The following is a 22389-nucleotide window of genomic DNA, read 5'->3' as shown; positions in this document are numbered from 1 at the left end:
CTAGACATGGAGCCATTGATCACTACCTGTTGAGCCCGACCATCTAGCCAGCTTTCTATCCACCTTATAGTCCATTCATCCGGCCCATGCTTCTTTAACTTGCTGTCAAGAATACTGTGGGAGATCCTGCTCCTGAATGGCATATTATTAGTAACAGATGATCTGTGAAAGATCTGGAGTTCAGGTCTGCTTCAGATAAAGATGTTGGTCTGCTTTAGAGGCATGTTCAAAACCTCTGGGTCTGAAAACCCAGAATCCCGGTGTGTAAAAGTGCGTGAAAAATTTGGTCAAATTGTTTTGAATTTCCTAAAAAATTACGGTCACACTTTCCATTAAGGTTCCATTTATAAATAGTTTATAAATGATGAATACATTATTAATATATGTTAATAAATGGTTAGTCAGCTGCTATAGATTATTAAAAGGTCCAACCGGTCGTTTATACCCATGGCTCGTAGGCACCTATAACACCTTCTACTGATGTGCTCATAGTCATCTTTGACACAGACTAGTCATGCCTGTAACATGCTTATAACACCTATCAGTGATTTATTCACCTTTTATTAACTATTATAAATGATAAAACATAAAGTGCGGCTGAGATGATGTTTGGGTTTAGTTTAAGTTTTGTTCAGAGTCCTTTGTGGTTACCAAACCTGCTCCCTTCGTCACCTTTATTCAGTCTGCTTTGCATGAACAGATTTCCTGAGAGGAGGATGCTACTCAGGTGAGTCAGCCACCTCTTGGGAACTGGTTTAGTTCTTTGCAAAGCCCTTGTAGCCCCTCACATCAGTGGTTACCAACAGATTCAAAAATGCCATTAGATCATCTAGTCTGTCCTCCAGCATACCACAGACCAGAGCATTTCACCCAGTTACCTCTGTATTGAGCCCAATAACTTGTTTGACTAAAGCATCTTCCAGAAAGGCCTCCAATCTTGCAGCCTTATATGGAACTATACCTGCATGTGCATCACCTGATTTTTGATCAGTTGTTCCCTCTTCAGAAATATTTTGTCTGAGGGCAAATTCTTTCCCCCTTATCCCTCATGTGCTGCTGCTGGTTACATCCTCCAGAGCAGAAGAGGGAACGAATCTGTAACTTCAGGTCTTTCCTTTCCCCTACCTACCTACCTAATCTGGGTCAGAAAAAGTTGTCTGAGCCCTCCAACCCAACTCCCTGCTTTTCTGCAAGACTATCTCCTTCCATCATTCATGCGAGCATCTCCTCTAACCTGCTAGTGAACGTCTGCAGCGATGGTGCCTCGGCCATCTCCCTTGGGAGTCTATTCCACTGTCACAATTGCTCTTGCAGTTAAGAACTTCTGCCTAATATCTAGCCAGCTTCATTATATCCTCCCTTGGTGTCAGGCCAATACTCCTTGTCCTACCATCTTCTGAGATTATGGACCATTCCCTCCTTTCATTTATAGTTTTACATTGAAGGTATTTATAGATTGCGATCGTGTTGCCCAGGGTCTTTTCTAGACTATATAAATTTACGTCCCTTAGTCTCTTCTCATATGATTTAGCCTCTAATCTGTGTGTCATTTTGGCTGCTCTTTTTTCTACATCCTTCTGAAACTGAGCAATATTCCAGGTGCAGTAGCAACAAGGTTCGGTGCTCTTCAGAAGCACTCTTATCTCTCTAGTTTTATGTGTGGATCGGACTCGTGTAATCTCTCTCACCTCCATCAGTGCATTCTGGCCCTTACCCACACGAAACCCCACCACGAGATGGGGCTATGAGATAGGGTTTCTTGAATACCTTGCTGAAGTTTTCCATCTTGAATGGAATGATGGCCACGTTTTTGTAACAATTTCTGCCCTGCTGTAGCACTATCCGGAGTCTAGTCCAGTCTGTCAGCCATATGACCCCTGGGAGATCACTCAACAGAGAGGCCCTGCATCATATCACACCCCAGCTTCTTGCTTTTCATGATGGAAATACATTGCTCACAGTCTGTGTCTCTTGAGTTCTCAGGATTTGGGCTTTGGCTCTTAGTCTTGTAGCCTCAAAACTAGATATAAATAAACCATTATTCACAAAAATGTAAAATAACTGTGTACATAGCCTCCTGCTGAACCCCCAAGCTTAGAAGGACAGACAGGCTCCAGTAACTGGATGGGGGAAGCCAGTCTAAAGTAACAGACTGGTGATTCAGTAGTGGGTGTTGGGGGGCCCTAGCAAGATAGCATGGGTTATTGGAGGGCCATCCATTGTGGGGTTTTATTCTCATCAGACCAAGAGCCGTACTTCTTGTGTGCACTAGGGACCCATTTTATTTTTCCCAGGAGACGGGGTATGAACTCTGGTGTCCTGGACAAACTCCATCTTGAACTATCATTTTCTGCCAGCCTCTGCAGTATCTATTATATATGTCTCTCATCCTGTGTTTCTTTTGCTGTTCAGGAACAGCTTGGTTACACCCCAGAGGAGGCTGCATTTCAGTGGTAGATTATAAAATTGCTTTATTAATGGGTGGTCCAACTGGCGCCTGTGGGTTGGAGCCAACCTGTGAGACGATTCTATCCGGCCCCTGAACGCTATATGTTGGAGATCACGCTGTATGGAGGATGCCATTTTGAAGAGCACATATATCTGTATGTGGCCTGCAGAGATGCCCCAAAGCTAGTGCAACATTGAAAAAACCCCGGTTGTCAACGGATGGGATCAAATCTGGGGCCTCTGCAGCTTAGTGCATGAGCCTCTACCGCATGAGCTAAAAGCCGCATGGCCGTTAGCTAAGGCTGTAGCAGACTCATTAATCTCTCTCTAAGTGGTCTCAGTGCCACTAGATGGGACAGAGCACCACACCCAGGAAGTGTGTGGGTTACACTAGCATACTGCTCACACCACTGCCAAAGGTTGGACCACCGGTCAGTCAGGTGAACTGTCCATGCCCACAACCTGCAAGCCTAGGCACCGAGGAGCATTCAAGCAATGGGCTGGAGCAGCATCTGCACCATTTTAGAAGGTTGCCTGCCTGCCTGAGAAGATATTGTGTAGCTTTATGGTCCTGTTGGATTCCTAGTTAGCAGCTGCACTCCCTTACACCTCTCATCATGTCTTGGGGGTACGAAGTTGGGTCTCTTCCTTTGTAATGTGGAGCTCACCAAATTCATTCACACCTCACACATTCAGACCCCTCCAATATGCAGACATCTGCCTGGTTCCAAAGCACCCAGCTTTACCCCACTTTTTCCATTTAGCTCCCATATCCCATTGCAAATTAAGTCTTATGACTTAATTTACTCAGTACCTTAGTCTGCACCTATTAAATCAGGATAATGTTTCACTCCCTCACAGAGGTGACATTAGAACATAAGAACGGTCATACTGGGTCAGACCAATGGTCCATCTAGCAGAGTATTTTTGTCTTCTGACAGAGGCCAACACCAGGTGCTTCAGAGACAATGAACAGAACAGGTAATCAAGTGATCGATCTCCTGTCGCCCATTCCCAGCTTCTGGCAAACAAAGGCTAGGGACACTTCAGAGCATGGTTTTGCATCCCTGCCCATCCAGGCTAATAGCCACTGATGGACCTATTCTCAAGGAACTTCTCTAGTTCTTTTTTGAACCCAGTTATAGTCTTGGCCTTCACAACATCCTCTGGCAAAGAGTTCCACAGGTTGACTGTGTGTGGTGTGAAGAAATACTTCCTTTGGTTTGATTTAAACCTCTGCCTATTAATTTTATTTGGTGACCCCTAATTCTTGTGTTATGAGAAGGAGTAAATAACACTTCCTTATTTACATTCTCCACACCAGTCATAAATTTATAGACCTCTATCATATCCCCCCTTAGTCATCTCTTTTCCAAGATGAAAAGTCCAAGCCTTATTAATCTCTTCTCATATGGAAGCCATTCCATACCTCTAATAATTTTTGCCCTTTTCTCCACTTTTTCTAATTCCAATATATCTTTTTTTTTTAAGATGGGGTGACCACATCTGCACACAGTATTCAAGATGTGGGCATACCATGGATTTATATAGAAAATATCATATTACCTCTATCTTATTACCTATCCCTTTCCTAATGATTCCCAACATTCTGTGAGCTTTTTTGACTGCCGCTGCACATGGAGTGGATGTTTTCAAAGAACTATCCACAATGACGCCAAGATTTCTTTCTTGAGTGGTAACAGCTAATTTAGACCCCATCATTTTATATGTATAGTTGGGATTGTTTTCTAATGGGCATTACTTTGCATTTATCATCATTGAATTTCATCTGGTTAAAAATCCATTAATGATTGTGAGATGGTCTGGTGATGAGGGCCCTAAAGGTACCTGAATAGAACAGAAATATTTAAGGCAAAACTGCAAAATATTTCCAGTTTGCCAATACTGGTATTGTGGGTGGGTGGGTGTGGGTGATTTCTGCTATGGTGAGGATTTGGGGTTTTTGAACAACAGGATAAATGGGGGGGAAATGAGGACTTATGTCAACTGAACACAGAGAGCTACACAAAGCCTTGGTGAATTACAATCAGAGAAGACATCACAAATATATACCAGCCTCTCCTGGAGCAGTCGCTGGAGGAAGAAAAGCCCTCAGAAGACAGCTGCAGTGGGAGTGCCAGCAGATGTTCTCCTTTATGGACAATGATGAACCAGTAATTATAGCAAGAAAGAGACAGCATCCAGCAGACAAGTGAAGAGTTATTCTGACAGCTCCACAAGGGACACTGCTAAGCATGCAGAAGAGTTACAAGTAATAGAGTTGTATTGGTGACACGAGGAGCCCAAAATGAATGTGGGGGCAGAAGATCAGAGTTGGAAAAACCTCACTTTTGTTCAGGCAAGTGTCCTATAGATCAGATTCTTATCTGAATTTGTCTGGACTTGCTTAGTCTCAAGAACCACCATGCTTGTGAGAATTCCTATGTCTCCTGTTTACATCTGGGTCAGAAATGCTCTCTCTGAATAAGCTCTCGTGTAGCTTCAGGACCACACCAGGAAATGAGTCCACTAGGGACTGTTGCTATTGATTTTACATGAAAGGTGCTCAGACCCTACAGTGATGGGCAGCAGTATAAAACCGATCGATAGATTCCTCAGCCATACTGACCTCCCTGAGGCTCTGCATGGGTAAGGGTCCCCACACACAGATCAGTGGGGGGTGGAGGAACTTTGGCTGAGAGGAAAACCAGTTTGGGACATGTGACATCTTTGTGGGACCCTGAGCTGTAAGGTGGTCCTTGAGCTGTGACTCACTGAAAGGACTTCTTCAGCCATACCCCAGTAGTGTCAGTATCCTGTAACTCAAGCTCGTGGCCCTCCTTGTTGTATTTATAGCAGGGGAGTCTAAGGTGTGTCTGTCTTTAAATGCCATGTATCTTGTGGCTTTATGTCTGTTTTTCTACTCTACAAGTGCAATCTGATTTTAAGGCTTGGGACTTGGATAATGCTATGTGGGGAGGAGGGTGTCACTGGTTGGCACCTGAGTGAGTGGCCGGGGACAGAAACAGGTGAGGGGCTGAGTGCACAGTCTTGTGCAAAGTGGACTCTGAGCTCTCTCTTCCCGTGCAGAGCTGTGCATAGTATTCATGGGGAGACCTGGATACCAGAACTTCCATTGACTTCAGTGGGGCTAGGATTTCACCACAGGTGCACTCACTTACGTCATCCGATATCATCTATGAAAACTGCTTGAACCTTCAAGACTCCATTAATCCCTTCTTGGCCAGAGCTAGATCTCTCAGTACACCTCCCCACATTGATTGAGTCTGTTGGCACTTTCTTTACAGTGTAATTACACTGTAATAGTTGGGTGGATTCAAGGGTCCTTTCTTCCTAGGCTTGCAGACATGCATTTTAGGTAGGGTGCAGCCTGGCAATGAACTTCCATGCCTGCCAGTTTCTTAGTCCTCATGAAACGCTTTCATCTAACTTAATAATCAAACATGGGACTTCCTGCACAGTTAGGCACTCAGCCCCCACAGCTTCTTAATTGCATGGAGAGGAATGAATTAAGTTAGGCTTTTCATTGTATGGCTTCCAGCTCTTCACCTGTTACCCCCTTCCCCAGGTTGAAGGGAAGGTGGGGAGGAGAAGTATATAATGGAAGGAAAGCAGCATGAAAGTATAAGAGGATAGCAGGATAGAAGGATAGAAGGAGACTGTAGGGTAAATTTGCAGAGGACCTCAGCCTCCATCTCGCATCAAAATAAGTGGCAGATTTTCCAAAATTACTGAGCCTGCTAGGTGGGTTTCAAGGACCTGCCACCAGCTTTAGCCATCAAACTGTGCATCAGTGAATACGAGGTCATGCAGTTTCCCCCTCCTCTCCCATCTCCTCCATCCCGCACCCCCAAACACACAGAAAATAGCCAGTGTCCAATGGGACATGGAACAGCGACCCCTGAGGAGCAGCTGGAGAGGCAGCCCAGCATAGAGATGTAGACACCCGGGGGGAGAGACTCAGGAAGGATGGAGTAACTGGCTGTTCTGAACATGTTGTAGAGGCCAAGGAGGATGAAGAAGGAAAAGAGACCCTGGGGGATGACTTTAGTGACCTTGGTAAGAGCAGGCTCAGTGGAGTGGACAAAGCAGAAGCTGTGGTTGCAGAGAATCCAGGAGAGGAGAAAGGGAGTCAGGGCAACACGAATGGATGGGGTGCTCCAAGAGCTTTGAAAAGAGAGAGGAGGGCAACAACTGGAGAGGTGGGAAGCAGGGAGGCCTGATCTTTGACTCCTCTGAATCCCTCACTGGTATCAGGTGGGGGTGTAGTATTATGGTTACCACAGGGGAATGGGAGTCAGGCCTTGTGGGCTCTGTTCCCAGCGCTGGCAGTGACTTGCTGTATGATCTTTGGTAAGTCGCTGCAGTTTCCCCAGCGGTATAGCATTGAAGATAATAGTGACCTGTGCTAATTAATTAACGATTCTCCATCATATTGAGATGTTGAGGAAGATGGTGAGCTCTAGCAGGGCAAAGGGCTGGTATTCTTCTTCCTTATCTAGCAAGGAGCTGATTTCATCCTAAAGAGATGAGGGGCTTTGCTTATTAACACCCTAAACACAGCCGCAGAAATAAAAGCAAAGTCACTTGATTAATTAGTGAAGGAGGGAGGGGGGAAGTTGATTTGAAAAACCCCTAACCCAGCAGGGCAGAGAAACTCAAGTGGCCAGTCAGCATCTGTTAGAGGCATGAAGATAAATGAGGTAAGAGAGCAAGTAAGTGCATACAAATAGGCTCACGTTTGTACTGCTAATAACTCTTTCAAAATGCTTGTGTCATCAGACGGTGTGTGAAACCTCCAAGGTCATCCATCCTGGTTCAATGAGGTTCACTTAACCATGCACAGGTGGTCAGTGGACACTCCTTCAGCAATTCTGCCAAAACATCTCCAGTCCCCACCCAGTAAAAGCCCCCACAGGAGTGAAGGCCACATGACCCCCCCCCCCCTGCTGAGCGGGCTGCCAGTGCAAGACACACCCAATCCCAATGTGATGCTCTGGGATCCGTCCATGGGAACTTGTGAATTCCACCTGGATTGTATGAATTCTGTACATTCATGCTCTTGTGGTTGTCTTTCACTGCCTCCTTGCATCATACATCTTGTGTTAAGGGGACAGGATCAGGCCCCAGGATGTGTGGCCCTGGATGGGACAGACATTAACAATTGAAGAATCTTGCCCCTTCAGGACAATGGAGACTCCTTGGAAGGATATTAACTGGTAATGTCTCTTTTTGGCTCCACCCCTACCTCCCAAACTAAGCGGGTTGTGCAAATGACTGCAGCACGGCGGGGGGATGAGGTCTGCCACTGGGACTCATGACCAGAACTGTGCTTATAAGCAAGAGGGCATCTGTGTGTGCTTGAACAGAACCAGAAAACAAGACTGGGCAAGAGGAGAGGGGTGCACACAAGAGGCCAGGACTCTGGAAGACACTAAGATCCACAGGGCTTTCAGGAAGAGGGAGGAAACTGAGGCAGAGTCTCACATGCAGGTGTTTTGTTATTTTTCCAGAGATCTGTATCTCTCTCGTGCTTTCTCTGTGTGTAAAGTGTGTGCGTTTAGAAATTCCTTCCCAGAGTGTGTGTTACTCGCCTACACTGTCACAAAGCTCCCAAAGAGGGAAACAGCAAATCAGAGGGTCCCCAGCTTCATTGGAACGTTGGAGCATGCCACAGCAGCTGGGGAGCCAGCACTAGTTTCGAGCCTAGGGGGTCTCTACTGCCAGGAGGAGTGTCAGACAAAGGGCCTGCACCTGCAGGCCCACAGACAGGGCCTAACGCCTGCCCAGCCCCCGCAAGCCAAGACCACCTGGGACCCAACACTTGAGTCCGATCAGCAGGTGAGCGTCGTGGAGGGGAGCTCCTCCAGGGCTGTAACACTCAGCAATTCATCTCAGGTTCTCGCTTCATTCCCACTCGGGCTGGGCTGTCCAAGGTGCTCAGACCCTGCAGCTCCCACTGACTTCCACTGGAGCTGTGGGCACTGCCATGAGAAGTTATGGGGGGCTCTGCCTGAGAAAGGACTTCAGGATTTGGCCCCTTGTGAGTATTCAGAAGGTGCATTGCTGCCTGCAAGGTGGGGCGGGGAGCTACCTGAGCCGCCTGGCCATGGCAGTGATGTGGTCTGGAATATCAGGGTTGCTCCTAGTGCGGTTCTCCATCCGCCCTCGACTTGCTGTACGATCCATTGTTGCTGTTGTTATAATGTCGCTGTCTGGGTCTGAGCCGTGGGGACAGGGAGATGCAGATGCTAGAAATGCCATCGAGGAAGAAGGGACAAGCTTTGGCCAGCCTGGCTGGGAGGACAGAAAGAAAGAGAGGAAGCAAAGCCAACAACCCCTAAGAGAAGGACTCGAATGGAGTGGGGGGGAGGGGACAGCAGAGAGGTGCAAGGGGAGAGGACTTGGAAGGGAAGATCAGCTGCCCATGCTCCAAGCACAGGCTCCTAGTACAGAAGCGGCTGCAGAATCTCAGGTGATTGCACAGTCAGCTGTTGGAGCAGGGTGGGGCTGGTCATGGCACTGCTATTTACCAGCACCCGGGTTGGGACACAGGGAGAAGGCATCTTTTCTCCCTCCCCTGTCTGAGTGGATGAGAGGTGGGTCCCCCAGAGATAATGAGAGTTGAGACTCATGGGAGGATTCTCACTGCCTTTGATTTAACTTTTTGGTGTTGGGTGTTTATTACTTTCCCTGCCGCTGACGAGCCGCTGGAGTTTCAGACACCCTGACAGGCTCCCCCACCCCCTTCCCCCACTCACTTTCTCAACAGCCCCCGAGTGGCAGGTTGCCAGATGGTGCCCTATTAGGTCACTCTTGCTCATTGTTTGGCAAACAGCAGCTTAATTCAAGTGCTGAGTTGACAGCTTGTCCTCAAAGACAATTTGCAAGTTGCAGTGTAGCAAATGCCAGCTTGGCTTTTCAGTGTAATGTTATTTCAACTGCCTTAAAGGGATAAAGTTCCCTTTGATTAAAAAAAAGGGGGGGGGGTAGTGTTTTTGATATTGAAAGACTGATCGCATTGATTGGCATTGTACAAACATCCCCACCACCCGCCACCAGCTCTGCCAATGCACTGCGTTCCTGATGTGCCACATGCCTTACTATTCCAGTCCAGCTCTGCCAATGCACCGCGTTCCTGACCTGCATACCAGCCTCTGCTGCTCCAGTTCTGGCACAAACCTCTTCAAGGGCCCCCGGTCCTACTCTGCAACATGCGGGTGCATCTCATGCCTGCAGACCTGACAACTCTGCTCTGGTGCCGCAATATGGGCAAATATTTACTAGAGATTACAAAACTGAGACCACCAAACTCACTTCACCTGTGGCCCTGATGGTTTGTGCATTACAGTATGCCAAAAGCACACAAACTGAAACATCTTGCTACGCGCACACACACACACTTGTCTAACAAATCTAATTGGTGCCTCTATGCCATAGTACTGGGTGCCTTTAAAAACTTTGCTATCTTAAATTAACTTAGGAGACAGAAAGGTTCAGCTAACGCAGCGTGGATTCAGTTAATAGAGGCATGAACCTTACAGGCTGACTTTGCAGGAGCCAGTGGTACAGATGGTCCTATCCCCCAGAGATTGGTTAGCAGCTTTCTCCACCGCTGACTCTTCGGTGTTTGCAAATTTGAAGCCGTTTGCATCCAAGTAGAAGGTGTTTCTCACTGCAAAACTTCCCCGGAGGAGTCTGCCCCAATAAAGGAGCACCGAGATGTTTGCTGGGACGCAGAGCAATGGTTTAAATCAGCACGCGTGGCAGGCAGTAATGCATGGGCTGCTCAGTAGTATGGGACAGCAGACGATGGACTGGGATGCATTCCTTTTGGCAAGGAATGAAGGGTCAGTGTGGTGCTGATGAAAGCTAGAGATTAATGGCTGTTCTTGGAACTCAACCCTTAGGGTGCCTTACATGCTGAGTATGATCATGTCCAAACACAGGATGTTCTTCTGCAAAAGGGTGTTCTGTATTGTGAGACACAAGCAGCAAGCAACCAACTGCTAAGGTCTGCAGTCGCTAGCCACCGATCTGGATTTTTCTCCCGACCCACCAGTCTACATCCTTGCTCAGACATGACCATCTTAGGACTCGGTGCACAGCGCTGGTTTGAAACCTGGGCAAATCGCAGTGGTGCAAGTCCTGCTTTGCACCAGTGCAGCACATTTATGTTGGGGTGGGTGGGGATTGTAACCATGATGGTGCTAAAATCCCTACTGCAGACAGGCCCTCAACTCCAAAGCTGAAAAGGCAGGGGAGCCCCGTGAACCCAGAGCGGGGAGGGAGGTGTGGGCTGGCCACTTCTGCCTGCGGGAAATGCTTTGAGAACAGGCAGAGGCCAGGGCTATTGTCCTCTGCTGCAGCCCGCAGTCCTGGTAACAGACACAGACTCAGCTGAGGATGGAAACTCCTGAACTTCTGTGTTGGACTTGGACTGTTCTGTGCCTGGGAGGAGGGGTTCTCCATCAACCGTATCCATTGCTGCTGGATTTCCATTGCACCTGTTGGCAGCCCGGTGTCACTGGCAGAAACGTAGGGGCTGTGGTACTCAGTGGCGTGGCTGGAGTGTAAAGGCTTAGCGGCAGCCAGGTGGTAAAACTCCTTGTGGGGCCCCACTGGTATTACAGGTATGGTACCCAAATCCAGTCTGGCTTTGTCAATAGCAGAGCGATCCCAAGGCCACTGCAGTCAGTCGGAGTCTTTCCACCCATTTCAGTGGGTTTTGGCTTAGGCCCTGAATGAGCAGCCCTTTGGCTAGTCAGATGCAGATTGTCTGTCGCTGCTGTTGGCTTTCACATGCTATACAGGTTTATCCAGAGCAGTAACTGCACGAGACACTTCCAGGGAAATCCCAGGATGTGAGTTGGCATCTCAGCAGGGAACGGAGGTTGGGATCTCTTACTCCTCTCTGTCAGTCCAGATTCAATACCCCAGCCTGGTGCTAGGGGACAATGGGGTCTCGGGGGGTGCCCCCTCCCAGATGTAAAATATAATGAGGCTCGGCAGATTCCATTTTCATTGTTTATCATTTCGATGGGTGACGTCAATGTTTATCTTTAAGCATCTTTCTTCATTTCTGTCCATTTAAATGTCCATAGCTGCGGAGAATTATGAGAAGTCAAACGATAGAGGGGTCAGACTAATTATTTAACGACAATAGATGTTGAGATTCAAAAAGTTAAATCTCTATGGCCATTAAAACACAACTGTCAACGTCACGTGAAAACATGCAAAGTAAATATCCTTAAAACCAACTCAAATAGGTTCTCACTCAGCATGTTTCTTACTTTGCCTGTCTGTACATTTCGATTATTATCGATGGAAATATTTCTCCGTCGGTCTGGGTGCGTGCGGTGAACAATATGTTCACCAACATTTACTGCTAAAATATTGGTTGTATTTAAGCTTGAAGGATTCAATGTCCTGACTACTTGTGAGCATTCAAGATTCTGTGGACCTTTATGTGTGTTAACCCTGATATCCTGACTCAGGAAATTAGAATCCCCGTTCCATCTCTGGTGTCATTCCTCTGGCTTTCACCACAGAAAGCATGGCCCTTTCTGCTACCTAAAATCCCTCCAGCCATTTAAACTGGATACCAAATTCTTCTCACCTTCCTCTCCTAAATTGATGCATAATGCAACAGCTGCTTCAGTCTTTGGGACAGTTGCATTTAAGTGCTGAGAGAAGCATGCTCTTGTACCGGCTTTTGGGATCTTGTGACATGAAAAATGGCCTATAAAGGTCAGCTCTTCTTATTTAGCAGAAGACATGACTGGGGGTAGAGGAACTGATACTTTGTGAGGTTTTTCATTGTTGTTTGCAGTGTTGTTGTAGCCATGTTGGTCTCTAATATGAGAGACAAGGTGGGTGAGGTAAGGTCTTTTATTGGACCAGCTTCGGTTGGTGCAAGAGACAAGCTTATGAGCTACACAGAACTCAGGAGACCTGAAGAAGAGCTCTGTGCAGCTCCAAAGCTTGTCTCTCTCCCCACCAGAAGTTGGTCCAATAAAAGATCGCTGACCTCACCCACCTGGTGTCTCTATGAGATCTGCCAGAATAAGACAGCCCTGCTATTTTTTTATTCTACAGATGGGCAAAAAAAGGTCAAGTTATAAAGGAAGCATCGGGTGACTCCTATGAGACCATTGTGGACCACACCTTCTTCTTTGAGCCAGTATCCTGTGAGGTGACCAATGCTTTGGGCAGTACCAACATCAGCAGGACGGTGGATGTCTACTGTAAGTTCTTCTCTGCTTCTGCATCCTCAGGAACAGAGACTAGCCCCAAAGGAACAGCTTAAAATCCGCTCCAAAGCGCACCCCCACATTGGTTAATTTTGCAACCAGTTTTGGGAGTTTCAAAGTTGCCTAAAAATAATGTGAATTGGAAATCCCAATCTGCTAGATGGCCTTGGTAATCGCAGCCTGGAGTCAGAGAAAACGGGGCTTCCTTCGTGATTTAGCTATTAAGGGTTTTGTTAACACTGTGCTGAATTGTTGACTGTGCAGATTATTTTCTTACCTCTAATTGAATGGACCCAGTGGCTACTGTTACATGGGGTACAGGCAGAGGTCTCTTTTCCTGGGGCTGTAGAACCAGGTTTCTAGTCCTGACTCTCCTGGCTTGTCAGAGAGATGTATTTATTAATCATGCTGGTTGGCTGCTGCCCATGTAGGCAACACAGTACGACACCGGGTAGCACAGCCAACTTTGCACGATCTGCTGATGCCCCTCTTGGAGCATACTGGAGGGTCGGGGGGATGTGTTCCTGCAATCCTGGACCAGTTGAACAGCCTCTAGGGACTCTTTTTGCAACAAGTTACAGCAGCTGCTGGTCGCTCCCAAGATCGGGGGTGGGAAGGTGGTAGAAATCCACCTATACCCATCCTCCTCTAAAGATGCACCGAGCAGAGTTCAGGCACAGCTGAGCAGCTAACCTGTACAATTCAGAGATGGATTAAAGCTCCTTGTGAACTTGAGCAAATCATGGGAAGAAAACCCAAGGGAAAAAGAAATTCAGGAGAGTTCCTCGAGGTGACCGTGTTAAAGACACAGCGGAAAACTATGCCAGTGCAAAAGAACACTAGGAAGACTAGGAAGGGGCCAATATGTCTGCATCAGGAACTCTTTAGTGGCCTGACAATCAAAAAGGAATCACACAAAAAGTGGAAACATGGACAAATTTGCTAATGCAGAATACAAAAGAATAGCACGAGCACGTGGGGACAAAATCAGAAAGGTTAAGGCACAAAATGAGTTACACCTAGCAAGGGACATGAAGGGCAATAAGAAGAGGTTCTTTAAATATAATGGGAGCAAATGAAAGATAACGACTACTTAGCAGGGAAGCTAATTACTTAGCTAATAACTGATGACATGAAAAAGGCTGAGGTGTTTAATGCTTGTTTTGTTTGAGTCTTCACTCTAAGGGTTAATGGTGACGAGATATTCAACACAATTAATGTTAATAAGGGGGGAAGGAATGCAAGCCAAAATAGGGAAGGAACAGGTTAAAGAATATTTAGACAAGTTAGATGTATCCAAGTCAACAGGGCCTGGCGAAATTCATCCTAGGGTACCTAAGGAATTAGTTGAAGCAATCTTGGAACCGTTAGCAATTATCTTTGAGAACTCATGGAGGATGTATGATGTCCCAGGAGACTGAAGAAGAGCAGAAGTAGTACCTGTCTTTCAGAAGGGGAACAAATCGGACTCAGAGAATTAGAGCCCAATCAGCTTAACTTTGATACCTGGAAAGCTACTTAGCCCATGTCTGCACTACCACTCATATTGATAAAACCTCCATCACTCAGGGGTGTGAAAAAACACACCCCGGAGCAACACAGGTTTCGCTGGCATACGTAGTAGTGTGCACAGTGCTATGTCAGCGGGAATGCTTCTCTTTGGGGATGGTTTAATCGTGTTGACGGAAGAGCTCTCTCCCGTCAGCACAGAGCGGCTACACGAGCGATCTGGCAGCGGTGCAGCTGCATCGATAAGGTCTCTAGTGTAGACATAGCCTAAGAAAAACTACTAACGATGAGTTTGTAATCACCTTGAGGGGTTTATAAAGAATAGCCGGCATGGATTTGTCAAGATCAAATCATGCCAAACTAACCTAACTTCATTCTTTGACAGGGTTATTGGCCTAGTGAATAGCAGGGAAGCTGTAGACATGATATATCTTCATTTTCGTAAAGCTTCTGATACAGTACCACATGGTATTCTCATAAGCAAACTAGGGAAATGTGGTCTAGATGAAATTACAATAATGTGGATACAAAACTGGTTGAAAGATTGTACTCAAAGAATAGTTATGCTGTCAAACTGGCAGTATGAATCTAGTCAGGTCCCACCGGGATCAGTCTTGGGTCTGGTGCTATTCAATATTTTCATAAATGACTTGGCTAATGGAGTGGAGAGTATGTTTATAAAATTTGCAGATGATGCCAAGCTGGGAGAAGGTGCAAGCACTTTGGAGAACAGGATCAGAATTCAAAACGACCCTGACAAATTGGAGAATTGGTCTGAAATCAACAAGATGAAATTCAGTAAAGACAGGCAACCCCAACCCCAAAGTGCTTCACTTAGGAAGGAAAAATCAAATGCACAGCTACAAAATGAGGAATAACTAGCTAGGTGGTCATACTGCTGGAAAGGATCCGGGGGTTACAATGGATCATAAATTGAATATCGGTCAGCAATGTGGTACAGTTGCAAAAAAGGCTAATATCATTCTGGGGTATATTAGCAGGAGTGTCGTATGTAAGACACAGGAGGTAATTGTCATCCTCTGCTCAGCACTGGCGAGGCCTCTGCTGGAATATTGGGTCCAGTTCTGGGAGTCACACTTTAAGTAAGACATGGATAAATTGGAGAAAGTCCAGAGGAGAGCAAGAAAAATTATCAAAGATTTTGAAAACCTGACCTAGGAGGAAAGGTTAAGAAATCTGGGCATGTTTAGTCAGAAGAAAACATGATTGAGGGGGGACTTGATAACAGTCTTCAGCTATGCGAAGTGCTGTTATAAAGAGGACAGTGATCAGTAGTTCTTCAGGTCTGCTGAAGGTAGGAAAAGAAGTAAGGGGCAGCAAGGGAGATCTAGGTTAGAAACGAGGGAAAACTTCATAATTATAACTGTAGTTAAGCTCTGGGACAGGCTTCCAAGGGAGGTTGTGGAATCCTCATCATTGGAGGTGTTTAAGAACAGGTTGCACATACCAGTCTAGGTTTACTTGGTCCTGCTTCTGCACACGGGGCTGGACCTGGAGACCTCTTGAGATTCTTTACAGCCCTACATTTCCATGAGTCTGTGAAAACAGAGCATGCTTCAAGGCGCAGGGAGATGATGGAAGCTCAGGGGCCTGCATCATCCTGAGAGCCCTCTTGGCCCAGGAGCTTCTGATTGGTTGAACCACTGATCAGGCTGGGGATAGTGCTAGCTGGTGGATCTGTTTCTATTTCTCCACACATTCACCTTCTCTGCTTGTCTCCTATGCACAGTTGGTCCCAGGATGGCAACAGAACCGCAGTCTCTCCTTGTCGACCTGGGGTCAGATGCAGTGTTCAGCTGCGCTTGGACTGGGAACCCATCACTGACCATCGTCTGGATGAAGCGGGGCTCGGGCGTGGTAAGAATCTCAGTCACCCGGGACATGCTGCACTACATTCTGAATCAGGGGTGAGCCCTGGAGGGCCATGCTAGGCAAATGGACATGTCGTTGGACTGGGATTCGGGAGAGCTGGGTTCTCTGCCAGTCTCTGCCACTGACCTAATGCATGACCTTGGGCAAATCACATCCCTTCTGAGAGTCTATTTCCATCATAACCTCTTTGGAGGGGTGGGCTGTCTCCCAAGTGCAGGAGCTCCAATGGAGATTGGTGCTTACTATAAAACAAACCACAATTCCATGGGGAGGAGCACCAACATCAGGGAGAGTTATGGGAACTCAGCACCTAGATTAGCTTAGTTATGGCCCAGTCCTGCAAGTTGTTCCTATTGACCTCAATGAGAATGCAGGGTTCACAGGGTTAAACTGTCCTCTGGCTCCTATATAACTGCTCTGATCCCCTGAAGAGTCCAGGAGACCCTGCTGTCTGTCTATGTAAGAAATTATCCCTTCGTGAAACAGGTGTTGTAGGCAAACATCCATCTCAGCTGTGGAACAGAGATCCACAAACATAGGACATCTGAAATATATACTAGTGTCATCCGTACTCAATTTTGAGTCCATCCAACAAAAGCCTCAACTTTTGCCAGCGAAGTTCAACCAGTTCCCCAAGTGGCACAAGCCCTCTGCCAGTGTAGTTTTACCAACACAACGCCTGTGTAGATGCAGTAGTATCTGTACTGATATATAAGCAGTCCTCTAGCAACATGCCCACGATGCAACTGTCCCTACAACAGTGACTGCTTTAGTTGAATAATACAATAATAAAAGGGGTGGGGGTAGACAGTGGTGGTGAATTGGGGGCTATTCTATTCTATATGGGTTCTTATACTGCCCTCATCACCGGAGTATCTGAGCTCCAGCTGTGCATTAACATCTGTCACATACGGTTCATTCTTTCTCTCATCGCCTTCCCGGGGGAGGATTGTGTGTGCCATAGAGTTTGTTATTTTGGTAGGGGGTTATTTACATATTTGTTTGAATAAATGTCCACGCTGCTCTCTGGACCTGTGAGAAAAGGTAGGACAGAGAAGTGCACCTTGCCCTTGCAATGAAGGGAGTTGAGGTGTGTGGTAGTCCTTCGTTCCTATGGGAGATCATGCCAGTATCAGACCACCCCCCAAAAAGCTGTCTTCTGCACAGACGAGTTTTACCTTTATTGTAGAAAGTTCCACTGTGACATGGGATTAGAATTGTTGACTACAGACTTCAGACAATCTTAAATATACACTGGATCCAGGCCATTGAGCACCTTGAAGATAAGGACCAAGACCCTGAACTTGACTCGATATTGGACCTCCTGATCCTGCTCTTGTGCTTCACCAATCCTTCTGGCTGCTCTCCTAGCCCTTTCCTTCTGCTAGTGTGTATGTGGGGTACATATGCATTCCTCTAGCCCACCTGGCTAAATTCCCAGGTATCTCCAATGCTCTTCTGCTCCTCCTGGTCCCGCTTCAATGCTCCCTTGGCCACTGACATCTCACCATGCTCAGTCACCTCTGGCTGCTTTCCCACGAGTTCTTCTGGAGCAGTGTGAAGAGTGGGATGCATGCACTGCAAAACGTCAACAAAGCATGGTGCAACCTTTGAAGCACAGGTTCTCTCTCACCATCCTCCAAGTGGTCCTGAGGATTCCTCTGATCAGGCCCTCCAGGGAAATCCCCATTTCCCCTCTGCCCTCCATTCTCCTGTCTCCAGCCTATAAATCCTCCTCCTTGTGGGGGAGTAGCTAGTAGATGGATTGGGATGTCCCTTTGCAGTAACTCGGGTCACTTTTGGACCATGACACCTTTACCAGGGTAGATGGATTGGGATGTCCCTTTGCAGTAACTCGGGTCACTTTTGGACCATGACACCTTTCCCAGGTACAGAGTCCACACAGTGCATTCTGCGCTCCAGTAACTGGGTGGGGGGGATTATATGGTGCCCAGACTAGAGTCACTAGGTTACAAGAAACAGCTGTGAGCGTAGGCCTATGAAGCCATACTAGAAAGTCCACACCACTCCAGCATCCAGACCTCATAACTCCATTGGTTTATGTGCCCATCCTATCCCGTAGCAACCAGGCTACAGGAAAATGAATCCACTTTAAAGAAAACATGGGGAGAACCCCACAGCTTTAGCAGAAGACAAGGTGGTTGGTTTATATAACTGGCCCAATCAAGTCTGAGTGACCAGGGCAAGAAGCTGCAAGCGCTGGTTTCCATGGTGCACTCAGCACTTGCACGTTCTCTTGCCCACAGAAGATCTTCATAAAGTAGCCCTAATAGAAGCAGAATTGAGTCACATTATGAACGCCATCTGGGTTAAGCAGAGGCCAAAACTGCAGTTAACCTCTCGCTGGCAGGTAGCACTTTATAAATCATCTACGTGTTTAACATTGCGATCACTCCTTCCAGTGCCTGGAAAGCCATGGCTAAGCCTCTAGGGGGCTGATGCTTCAAAGCTACAAACTGATGCCTTAACCCTGGACTCTGGACAGTGCAATAAATCCAGACCAGATGATGGGGGCAATGATGGGGCCCATCGTGATGTGATTTAGTTCCCCAAAGTTGGGGATTGAAGCACTGGCTGTTTCTCTTGGTTGTGCTGTCCTAGGCGAGCGTGAAATCTCTAGGCTTTTAACAGTGGGGAGTCATATGGCCATCTGGCCACCTCTGCACTCAGGTAGCTAGCACAGTGGCTGTCTCTTTTTCTCTCTCTCTCAGCCTCAGAGCAGATGTAATTTAAGACTAAGAAATACCTTTCTCCCTCCTCCACCTCTTGTCTGGGGATGGCTGACTATAATACTTAGTTCTGCCATGAGTGCAGGGGACTGGGCCAGATAATCTCTCGAGGTCCCTTCCGGTCCTATGATTCTATTACTCCCCTGCCGAGTCTGGCTTTCAAACCCTGAAACCTCGTGCAGTGTGTCAACGGGCAGTAGCCATCACCTTCCTGCTGTGTGGCTCCATACAGGGGGCATCTTCCAGCCAGGGACACAGAGAAGTGGAGTGAACCACATGAACAAAGAAAATCCCTCTGCCTGTTCCTGGGTAACAGACCCCTGAGGGCAGTAGGAGATTTCACAAGCTGGCGTGGTGGCATTTGAGGAACAGCTCTTTCGATGGGATCTCTAGCTCAGCCAGGCCTATGGACTGCAGGCAGGAGCAGCAGTCCAATCAGGAAGCAGGGCCCTGCCAACCTGGTTGGAGAAATGCTGGGAACCTCCACACAGAAAAGACCTGGGAGCAGCCTGGGAATTTGCCAACCTCCATTGGCAGCTCAGCCTGCAAGTTAACTATGTTCCAGACAGGCTGTCCCACATTTTGGCTTCCAGAGGAACCATTCACATTCCCAACGTCGTCGGAGCTCTGTGCTTCCTCTTGCTCTGCGGGCATGCCAGTAAAACCTGAGCACCCATTGTTGGCCTAGCACTGCCCGGCGCTCTACTCCGGGGATAACTGAAGAGCTGCAGGCTCACCCTGAATAGCTTCCTGTGTGGTCAGCAAGCCAGCAAGGATAGCGTCTCCTCTGGGAGGACAAGTCCTCAAAGGAGTGCTGGGTTCTCCCACTGCTAATCATGCTACAAACTCCCCAGACCCACCAACTCAGAGACACGCCCCCCATCTGCAGTGAAATCCAGGCCCAATTGAAGTCAATGGAGGATTGGCCATTGATTGCGTTGACTGCAGGATTTTCACCCCTAGTATTTAAGGGAGAAAAGATGTTCAGCTGCTTCGGTGTTATTTAAAACTGCTTGTTTGAGGATTCCTAGATAATTACCAGACATACAAGGGCATCTTGAGTTGAATTCATTCACCCCTTTGTATCTTGGGAACAACTCACCAAGGGCTATAGTGGATTCGCCATCACTAGCAATTTTTACATTAGGATTGGATGTTTTTTTTTCTAAAAGATCTGCTCTTGTTCAAACAGGAAATATTCTGGTGCCGTTCTGTGGCCTGTGTTGTGCAGGAGGTCAGACTAGATGATCACAATGGTCCCTTCTGACCTTGGGATCTCTAAATTTCTCATAATCAGGGATAGGAAGCTTTAAGATTAAGGGTCATCACTGAAGTCCTGACTCCAGCCAAAATCTTGCTTTGTCAGCTGGAGGTCTGAAAGTCAGGCTCTGTCCCAGTGTAAAAAGTTTAACGTGCTGCATGAACACTAATCACGGCTGATCCAGACTGGGGAAGTTGTAGGGATTGTTATCCCTGCTTCGCAGCTGGGAAGGCTGATGCAGTGAAGCTAAAGAAGAAGCAGAAAGAAATTAAAGCCACTTTTTCAAAGTTGATCACTGGCCCAGCTCAAATCATTATTGTTGTTAATCATGTTTATTAGAGTCGTGCCTCAGGGCCAACCGAGGGCCCATTGGGTTAGGTACTGCACACACGCAGAGCAGTAGATGGCCCTCACCCCCACAGAGCTTACAATCTAAATAGACAAGACGGTGGGGGAAGGGGTAGCACAGAGCTGCAGAGTGAGCAATGAGATGGCAGCAAACTGCATGCTAGTGCCACCATTTTTCCTCCCAAGGTGCTGAGCGCTTGCATCTTCTGTTGATTTCAGCTGGCTTTGTGGGTTTGTGCTCGTGTCTCTGAAAATTAGTCCCAGAGAGGCTTGATCTGAGCACCTGGAAAGTGAGACTCCCAAAAGCAGAAGGGCCTCTTCCGGAAATGTGGCTGTATGCAATTTGGCTCAGGTCAAACAGAGCCAACAGCCCAGGTGGGGATAGAAACAAGAGTGCTGAGTCCCATTCTCTGGTACGGCTGTCAAGAATATCCAGAGCAATTGATGACAGCAAATTCAGGGAGGGATATTAAACCTCATCCTTCTGGGCTTCAGCAGATTTCTGACTAATAGAGACCAGGATGGGGACTATGGGCAGGGGGAGATTATCCCACATCTGCTACTGTGGGGTTCTTACGCCTTCCTCTGAAGCTTCTGCTGTGGGCCACTGTCAGAGACAGGACGCTTGACTAGATGGGCTTTGGGTCTGATCCATGCTGGCAATGCCTGTGTCCCTATGACCCCTTACTGCTGCAGATGGAACACTGCGTTTGCTAGTAAAACAGTCCTGAGAGCACACAAAAAAGCCATGGGCCAGTTACAGAGCGGGTGTAAACCAGCTTCATTGATGTCAATGGAGTAACACTGATTTACCAGCCCAGCCCATAAAGACTGCAAGGTCAGCAGTCCTGGGCAATTAAAGACCCATCACGGGACACTTCTCCTCCACTCCATTGCCAGCAAGCTACCAGTGCACCAGAGGGAGAATGGCATGTGTATCTGCAGTGCATTCGTCACCAGGTGGACATCCGCACTCAGCATACGTTGGGGTGTTTATTCAGCCAATAAGGACCACGACGAAAGCCATTTTCTAGAAAGCCATGACAGGCTTGGAAGACTTGATGGCCTGAGTCACAGCTGAAAAACCCCAGTCAGTCAATAATCACTAGGCAGCGTTCTTATCTGACGCTGATATTATTATTATTTATCATTATTAGAACATAGGAAAAAAAACGTAATAGTCTTGATTTTTTTTCTTTATCTTCTAAATGGGTAATGTAGTTTTCCATGGGGGTATACAGGTCATTTAGAGAACAAGCTACATGGAAGCATCTATGTATCTATGCATGACCATGCATGGCGAATATAAGCCTGTAAAGTAATAGTTTCAGGAAGTTATACGCAATGGAAAAGTGGTTAGAACTAAAACCATTATATGGCCTTAATTAGAGCAAGCACTGCCACTCCTGCTATAAACAAAAGGCCAGATTTTCAAAAGATCTCAGCTCCCATCTAGGCACCTACATATTGGGCAGATTTTCAAAACCCGCTTAGTACCCAACATGCATCAGCATGTAATTCTGCCCTAGATATATACAGGTCTATCTGATCCTGTTTGGGGCAGGGGGGTTCTTTCTATTCTGGATTACACAGCACCTAGCCCATTTTCAATGCCCAATATTAATAAATATTGTGGAGGCATAGGTAGGAACTCCGTAGCTGAGGTTGCACTGAGATTTGCAGTCATAGTGCGGTTTAAATCCTTTTGCTATCAATTTGCAACCCTTAGCTGCCAGGCTGAGGAAGACAGCAGTAAAGCTGTTCCGCGCATTAGGAGTCAGGAGGAGTTAAAAACGGCTTGGTCCGGGAGTTCATACGTGCGGTCTCCCCTTTCCTTTGGCTCCCCCTTGATAACGAATGGCAGGTGTGGAACATTCCAAGGCCCACACAGCTCTAGACATCATCT

The 22389-nt window shown here is 47.1% G+C and overlaps 1 protein-coding gene across 2 annotated transcripts in view; it reads left to right on the top strand.

The window, feature by feature from the left end:
* The window catches only part of KIRREL3 (kirre like nephrin family adhesion molecule 3), a 708943-nt gene that overhangs the window by 608735 nt on the left and 77819 nt on the right, over positions 1-22389 (top strand). For both annotated transcript variants that reach the window (XM_034754766.1, XM_034754765.1), the window contains exons 8-9: positions 12568-12716; positions 15982-16109. In XM_034754766.1, coding sequence (XP_034610657.1) covers positions 12568-12716; positions 15982-16109 — 277 coding nt within the window. The remainder of the gene's footprint in view (positions 1-12567; positions 12717-15981; positions 16110-22389) is intronic.

This window comes from Trachemys scripta, chromosome 21 (assembly GCF_013100865.1).
Source record: "Trachemys scripta elegans isolate TJP31775 chromosome 21, CAS_Tse_1.0, whole genome shotgun sequence".
Lineage (NCBI taxonomy): Eukaryota > Metazoa > Chordata > Testudines > Emydidae > Trachemys > Trachemys scripta.
Note: the sequence above shows the minus strand (reverse complement) of the source record. Positions and strands in the feature narration are given on the sequence as shown.